Genomic DNA, 8290 nt, shown 5'->3' with positions numbered 1-8290 from the left:
TAAATAAATAAACGTATGCCAAATGTGGCGTTAGGCCCCTCCATTATAATACAAGCACATCGCCTTCAATCCACAAAGAGTAGAACCTTGCACATTTGCACTCTGTTCCATTTCCAACTTCCCTTTCCCTTTGCTATTCTCTTCAGAAATCTTAATAACCCCTTGAGCTGCATTCAGATAATACTCGGCCACCATAACCTTCTCTGGTTTTTCTTGCCTGCTATGATGTTACCGCATCAGAAAATGGCCAAGACCTTTCTGCTCCTGTGTTTTCTCTTCTTGGCTGCTTTTGGGTTTGTGTTTGGCTATGACAAGGAGGAGCGAGTTGGAGTATTTGAGCTCAAGAAAGGTGACATTTCCTTGAAGGTCTCCAACTGGGGTGCTTCAATAATTTCTCTGGTTCTTCCGATAAGAATGGTATAATGACATCACTCTACTTACTGTTATTCTTGTTCTGGATATTTCTCTGAATCTTGAATCGGTATGTGAATAATTTGGTTTGATCAGGAAAGATGGGCGATGTTGTTCTGGGATATGATTCAATCAAGGATTACTTTGTGAGTCCTCTGTACTCCTATTGAGTTGATAATAGTTAATTTTCCCAGATATCTGACAAATCTGCTTCTGCTTTGTTTTCTCAACTCGGCCTGGTTCATACTTCACACTACTTTCTCTCTCTATGGCGGAAGAACGAGACTTAGGACAAACATGTTACTGCTAAGATTAGATGACAATTTTGCCGTTCCCTGTTATATTTGTGTTTGTTTTTTCAAATGATTTGACTAGTATCACTCCCCACTTGCGTCCTAGGATCTGCATCTTCTCAATAATTTAATCTTAATTTCTTAGCAATATTAGAGTCGTGGATCCAGATGGGATATGAGGATAGCTTTGAAGTTTTATGGAAAATTGAATGTGAAAAGGATAGCTTTGACGTTTCGTCCTAATAAAAATAGTAGGGAGGGGAATAGATAAACCAGAGATGTTTAAATTAGCTTTGAACTTGGACGCTCGGAATTTGATAATTTTTTCAAAGCACGTGTCTAACTTGGAGGCTTCCGCTTTGACATGTCTGTTGACGTGACTTGCTTAACTAAAATTAAAGCAAGTGATGTTAAATTGTTTACTTTTCAGCGCGACTGGCTCGCTTTGAAGTTAGGAGAATTACGGTTGGATCCATAGTGCTGAATTCACGACAATTAAATCTTTAATAAAATTTATTAAAAAATAAATAAAAAATATCAATTTTGGTAATTATAAATTCCGTTTTAATTATAAATAAATATTTAAATTTAAAAATTAAATATAACTTTTAGATTATAACATAAGTGTCTGTTTGTAATTATTTAAATTGATATTTATAATTTATTTGTAAAAAATTTTGTTAGGAATCTAACCGTTATTAATTTATTTTTTTGAGATCTAATTGTTATTATCCATTAAATTTAAGGTGTACTTAAACTTTGATTACATTCAAAATACAATCCGGACTGATCATTGGATTTGGTTAAAAATTAATAGTTAATCGTAAATAAACAATGATCAAATTGATCATAAATAAATATTTTATTAAGCTAATTAAAATATTTAACAGTTTATCAGTTTAATCAGGGTGATATTGCCAGTCTATAATTACATTGCAACCAGGCATGGGTTGATTTACTTAATTAATTACGCAGTCATTTCCATCAAGGGGAGCTATATTTCACCACGAATAGGAACTGGGGAGGTAATAAGTAAGTATCTCAAAACTGTAGGCACGCCTCCTCAGGACCTTCAGGGGAATCATTCTTTGCAATGATGACAGTTTACTTCCCCACCCCCCACCCACTCCGGCAAATGGGAGTGATGTTTGTTCGAGTTTGTCAGCTTGATGTATTTTTTTTTTAGATCCTTTTTGAAGTAATAAATTATGTTATATGTAATTTAATTAAAATTTTCAATTTAAAATTTACCCAAAAAAATGTCAATTCAAATACCTTTTATAAATTTGAAAAAAAAAACTCAAAAATTGAAAAGGAGTTTTGAAGTCAAAATTTTAAAATAAAAGTAAAATGTACGAGTAATAAATAATAAGAAAAATTGTGGAAAAGGACCCAATAAGCAAATAAACTGAAGAAAAGGGCTAGATCTAAAATCTGTGATTTATTCAATTAATTTATTTAATAGGTTATTTCTGATATATGTTGGATATGACAAAGTTTTTCTTTTTCCTTTTTTTTTTTTTCTTTTTGGACAAATGGATATAACTCAGTTGTACATTGGCAGAATGATTCAACATACTTCGGTGCCACAGTTGGTCGTGTTGCTAATAGAATTGGAGGGGCTCAGTTCACTCTCAACGGAATCCATTACAAATTGGTTGCAAATGAAGGAAACAACACACTTCACGGTACACTTACATTATCCGATTATAGTTCCTCAACAAAACCCACACTTTCTACCTTAAAATTCCCTTACTCTGCCAGCCACATTGTTTGATTATTAGGTGGATCCAGAGGATTCAGTGATGTTGTTTGGAAGGTCAGAAGTTACCAAAAAGACGGTCACCATCCCCATATCATCTTCACTTACAGAAGCTTCGATGGTGAACAAGGTAAAGTAATAACAACATTCATAGTTCAAATTAACCTGTTCTAAATTCCTGAGAAGCTGTTAAATGGAACTAGCATGATGTGTTCTTCAGGTTTTCCCGGTGACCTCGTAGTCACAGTGAGTTACAATCTAGTTGGGAAAAACGAGTTGGCTGTAATCATGAAAGCAAAAGCTCTGAACAAGCCCACTCCTGTGAACTTAGCCAACCACGCATACTGGAACCTTGGTGGTCACAACAGTGGTAATATTCTGAGCGAGGTGGTTCAGATCTTCGGATCCAAGATCACGCCTGTTAATTCCCAACTCATTCCCACCGGAAAATTTCAATCAGTCAGAGGAACCCCATATGATTTCCTTAGACCCCATACTGTCGGAAGCAGAATCAAGCAGCTTCCTCGAACCAATGGCTATGACATCAACTACGCGCTTGATGGTGAATATGGAAAGAAATTGAAGCTTGCAGCAATAGTACAGGATCACAAGTCTGGCAGAGTTTTGGAGCTGTCAACGAATGCTCCTGGGTTGCAGTTTTATACTGGGAATTATGTGAAGGATGTGAAGGGCAAACGTGGGTGTGTGTATGAGCCTCATGCAGGGCTGTGTTTGGAGACTCAGGCCTTCCCTGACTCTGTGAATCATCCCAATTTCCCTTCAACCATTGTCACCCCAGAAAAGCCTTACAGACATTATATGCTCCTTAAGTTTTCCACGAAAGCTCCGTACGGTTCTGAGGGTTAAGGTTTTGTCTTTCCGTCTCTCTCGATGTACTTTACGTTGTTGTATTGTTCTCTCAGGCATTTCACTACCCCTGGGTTATGTCAAACTCTGGTTCAGCAAAATAAAGAGGGAAGAGAAAAGATAATAACAGGGACTTTGTTGTTGCTCTAGATTGGCATTAATTTGTTAATTAAGGGTTTTAATTAAAGAGGGTGTTTTATTTGTGGCCACAATAAAAAGACACAGTCGGTGGCATATTGGGTAGTAAACATACATTTTTAACAACAAATTCACTTATTCCCTAACAATTATTGCCTGGCTTTAGATTGTGTGCACAGTGATTTATATATGATCTTCACATGCCAATCACCAAGCACAATGTGCCATAAAGAACTCGTTCATTTGAGTGCAGTTTAAGGAAATTATTTTATTTAACCAGGGCTTAATTAAAGAGAGTCAGATTGTATGATGATCTTGGCAATTGATTCCGAATTAGATTTGAGGGCAAAAGGCTGGCTGGCTGGCTGGCTGACAAATGCACATGCATTATATATCCAGCCTACATCATGATGGCACTTGTGCAATCATTCAGCAATACGGCCTTCGAAACTGTCTTCTTAAATAAAGAAATGGAGGCACTTGTGCAATCATAGGTTTTGTCCTCACGCAATTGTTTGCGATTGGTTAAAGAACATGCCTTATGCCCAATTATTGTGAATTAAAAATTACTGGGCTAGAGATGATCACGGGAAGGCACATCCTGCAGAATTTTTGTCCTCGATATGGTCCTCGTCAAGGGGCTAAAATTAACTTTTTCGTCCCTTTGAGTTAATCTACGGTTCTATTCCTGTGTTTTATAATTTTTTTTTTTGCCCTTAAAAGACTCTTTTTGTTCTCTTTCCCAAAAGCTCACAATCTAGGACTCAGATTCTTATTTAACAAGTTAACATTTCTTTACACATATATGAGAGATGATGAGGAATCGACAAATAAAAAGGACTTCCTTGTTAAAATTTTACATGCAAACATACAACAATGATAAAGACTGGAAAAACCTGAAAAATTATTATTTTTCCTGTAGGAGGATTTGCGGCAGGAAGCTTCTAAGTTTTGGCTTGCTGAGAAAATTCCAGAGCTGCGTCGAATATTGTCTCGAAAGCACATTTGATGCGGGAATTCAGTTTGTGTTCGTCAATGAAATATTTTTCTGCCTTGAGTGTCACTCTTAGCACTCCCATGTAGCTCATTACTGATATCACAAGGCTCTGTCACCCATCAAAATTTAAATGGCGGTCAGCAATATAATGCCAAACTAAATAATGTAATACCACAGAAATCAACAAGAAAAATAAAATACCTCAGGACCTCCAGCAAGGGTGAAATACAAGCCTTTCACAGGATGGTTAGCCAAAGACATTGGTTGCGTCGGTCCAATCAAGTTTGTGATTACCGTACTTGATTTTGACAGCGTCCCATGAATGTGCTTAGCCACTGCCTGCAACCACAACAATATTCCACACAAATCATATTTAACACTTTAAACAAATCCCGTTTTTGAGAAAATTTAAAAGGGATGTTTTGTGATATTATTTTATGCTACACACACACCCCCCCTACCTCATGTCCTCTGAATTTACCCTCCATCTCTAGAAGAATACCGGTGATGGGGACAGCTAAAGATTTTTTTCTTCCTCTTGATTATATTGTGTGCTTCCCAGATAAATTCTAGTGGATTTGAAATCCTGTCATGTTCTAACTTTGGAATCGGCACATGTAAGAAGGAAATTCGATTCCCCCATGGTCCTTTAGCCTTAGAATTCAACATTTCATCGATGGATTGATAACCTTCGGTGTTCCTCGTTTTTAGCAGAACCAACGCCGTGGAGTTTGCAGAGCTTGACTTCTTATTTATGTCTTGCATGTACAATCGAGTCCCATAAAAGATAATCCCAGTGATCACATCATTTATTGTCTGTACTTAAATGGGCCAAAAAAAAAAAAAAGAATACAAGAGTAGGTCACCTACTATATATATTTGCGAGTTGTTTTGAGAAGTCAAAAGTCAAAACTATAAAATGAATTTTCAACCAACCATAGAAAATGAGAGCTGAGTTGTTATTAATTACCACTCCAAGCCTTGATTTGATTAATTTGATTTGGTCAATGGAAAAGGTCATGGTTGATATGGTGAGTGGGCGCACTTCTGTACCTTCAAAACCTGACCTGATTGGTGTCTTATCATCTTCAATGATGGTACTCTTCAACATGCTCCAGTAGAAATCTACCACAGTATTGTAAGCTGAGGACATGACCAAAGAAAACGTACTAAAAAAGTTTTTGTTGGCAGATTTTGATGGTTTGAGGGAAGGGAAAGACAAAGGAAGAGAGGGATCGTCGGCTCTTTGAAGACAAGAGAGAAGAGCACCCATGAGAGAGTATCCATCTCCAAGGGCATGATGGAGTTTGAATATGAGGCTACTTGCTGCACCGCTTGTAGGGTAATTCACGACGTGAATTTCCCATAATGGTCTGTTTTCCGGAAGCTTCTCTATTGCTATTCTCGACAGATAATCAGTGAAATACTTATCATATGGTTTCATTGAATTGAATTCAGGAAATAAGGGAATGTTGACATGATCTTTCAAGTTTACATCAACTTTCTTCCATCGTTTGTCCCCACTGCTGTCTTCAACCTGCTCTCAAAGAATATCATTGCCTGTAAATTATATGTTACGTACACTAAAAATGAAATGCAAACAAATTCTGAAAGTTGTAATACGGTTGGTGATTTAAGTGAAGAACCTAAAGATACATATAAGTAGTGATGCAACTCTTAGATGCTTTCGCTCTCCAGTACATGTCAGGCTACTATATCTATCTGACATTTTTATAGTTATATTTGTGATGATAGTCTCTGTTGGACAGCAAATGTAGTGGCACAATTCTTCAGTTTCTTATGTTTATGTATCACATGAAGCGCAATTTTGTGAAACTAAAAAAAAATGAAGAATAATGTAACTTAGATATAAATGTAGAAATAAGAGAGAGAGAAGCAAAGGAAGGAGAAGGAGGGTGACCATGATGGAGGAGAAACGAGGGTTGATGGGAAGGAAGAGACGTTGGAGGAGAGGAATTGCTTGCGATTCATCCAAAGGAACTTGGAACTCTAAAACGCCAATAATGTAAATGCAAAGCGCTGAGCTGTTGAAGTATTGTCCCACAGGACTCACCGGTACCGCTTCTTCGTCGTTGTCTTCTTCTTGGTGCTGATTCGTCATCCTCCACTGTTGATCAGCCATATTAGGGATCACTATTATATTGCGGGGCTGCAAAAGCAATCAGAAACAGAAAGCATGGGAATGTGAGGAGAGGCTGGCATAGTTATATAAGTAAAGGGAGAGGAAGAGGCGTACAATAGACGTGGTGGCAGACAACCTATATGGGAACTAAATGGTTTCTGGTTCATCCGTAATTCTCCAAAACTTAAGCTTATAGCTTTCAAATGGAATCACTAATCTAAATTGATGAAGCCAAGACATGGCAGGAGCCACAGAGTTCATTGTCGTTCGATTATTTAGATCTAATTTTTATAGCCTAAGTTTACAGTTTTTCAACTGACGTTTTTTGAATTAAAAAATAATTTTTTTAAAAAAAATTGACAGTTAAAAGATTGCCATTAGTTTATATTCTATATTTATTAAAATAATTTTTTTAAAAAATAAAAGTAAAAAATTATAAATTTGAACCGTTCAAATTAAATTTGAATAGTTTAGAGGCAATGAACTTTTAGAGTGTTTTTGGTTGAAAGTTTTTGAAGAAAAAAAAAGAAAAATTACCCCTCTCTTTCCCTTGTTTAGCTAGTAATTAGTAAAGGAAGGAAAAGGAAACACCTTATTTAATTAAAAAAATTAAAGGACAGAGGAGGGGAGCAACTCCCTTCTTAACCCTCCCTTTCAATTTGGAGTTTTTTGGAGGGGAGGGGAGGGAGAAAATAATTAAAACAACTGATACATTTATTTTAAAAATTTTAAATTATTTTTGATATTAAAAGATTATGTATTATCTCTCTCTTTTTTATAATAAAATAAATTTTATCACCCTACAAAAATTAATATATAATTTTTTAATGTATAAAATTTTAATATTTTTTATTAGACTCACTGATAAAATATAATTTGTTCTTCAAATTTTTTTTATTAATATAAGTTCATATTCCTAAAATAAAAATTAATAAATTTTGATATAACAATTTTTTTTCAAAAAAATAAAAATTTAAGTTAAATTTGATAAAAAAATTATTAACTTATTTTTAATTTGCCTCCCTTCTCCTCCCATCATAAACCAAACAAAAGTTTATTAAACTGCTCCCCTCCCCTCCCCTCCCCTTCTCTCCCTTCCCTCCCCTCGAACTAGAGTGTTTATTTTTATGATGAGTACTTAAATTGATTCTAGGCATGGCAATAACTTTTTCTATGGATCACACTACCCCAATTATTTAGTAATTTACTTTTGGATAAATAGATTTGAATTTAAATTTTAGATTTAATACATTTAGAATTCATATATTAAAAGTCTTTTGTTTGTTTGGATATTTTTAAAAAATTTCAAATGGAGAGCAAAGTTGAGTTGAAATTCAAAAGAAAAACAAAAAATTGAAAGTGATGAGTTTACTTATATTTTTTAATTGACGAGAGATAAAAGATTAATAATTAAACAGGAAGAGAATATGGTGTTTAAATTGATTATAATTTCAAATGATTAGGATATAAGAGGAATTTAAAATTACAAAGGAAATGTAATGAAAGATGCAAGGGATTTGGTTCAATTCAAATCTAAATCTAAATCTACATTAATCCAATCACACCATAAGAGTATTTGGAAAGTTAAATATTGTCACTTTTTTTTAGTACTTCATCAATCTCAAATTATAAGATATTTTTAGACAAAATTATATATATCAATAAAGCTCATTAAATAT

General features: G+C 34.8%; 2 protein-coding genes across 2 annotated transcripts; one reads left to right on the top strand and one right to left on the bottom strand.

The window, feature by feature from the left end:
* LOC129310952 (uncharacterized) lies at positions 1-3482 on the top strand. Its single transcript, XM_054952887.1, has 5 exons — positions 1-412; positions 502-557; positions 2269-2392; positions 2489-2596; positions 2687-3482. The coding sequence occupies exons 1-5, from the start codon at positions 16-18 to the stop codon at positions 3331-3333; spliced, it is 1332 nt and encodes a 443-aa protein (XP_054808862.1). The 5' UTR covers positions 1-15; the 3' UTR covers positions 3334-3482.
* A 734-nt stretch (positions 3483-4216) lies between these two features.
* LOC129310860 (wax ester synthase/diacylglycerol acyltransferase 4-like) lies at positions 4217-6742 on the bottom strand. The gene is given in 7 exon segments (XM_054952792.1): positions 4217-4577; positions 4670-4807; positions 4930-4983; positions 4985-5284; positions 5439-6005; positions 6390-6638; positions 6726-6742. Coding segments are annotated over 6 exon segments (1443 nt in total). The 5' UTR covers positions 6612-6638; positions 6726-6742; the 3' UTR covers positions 4217-4415.
* Between the last annotated feature and the right edge of the window lie 1548 nt (positions 6743-8290).

The sequence above is a fragment of the Prosopis cineraria genome, unplaced genomic scaffold (assembly GCF_029017545.1).
Source record: "Prosopis cineraria cultivar Desert tree isolate PC_DT_omini unplaced genomic scaffold, ASM2901754v1 PC1, whole genome shotgun sequence".
Taxonomy (NCBI): domain Eukaryota; kingdom Viridiplantae; phylum Streptophyta; class Magnoliopsida; order Fabales; family Fabaceae; genus Prosopis; species Prosopis cineraria.
The sequence above is the reverse complement of the archived record's forward strand: the minus strand, read 5'-3'. Positions and strand labels throughout refer to the sequence as shown.

Coding starts and splice junctions, on each gene's coding strand:
- LOC129310952 (XM_054952887.1), top strand. CDS start 16: ATGCCAAATGTGGCGTTAGGCCCCTCCATTATAATACAAGCACATCGC. Junction 413..501: donor TTCTCTGGTTCTTCCGATAA/GAATGGTATAAT, acceptor ATAATTTGGTTT/GATCAGGAAAGATGGGCGAT. Junction 2,597..2,686: donor AAGCTTCGATGGTGAACAAG/GTAAAGTAATAA, acceptor TGTGTTCTTCAG/GTTTTCCCGGTGACCTCGTA.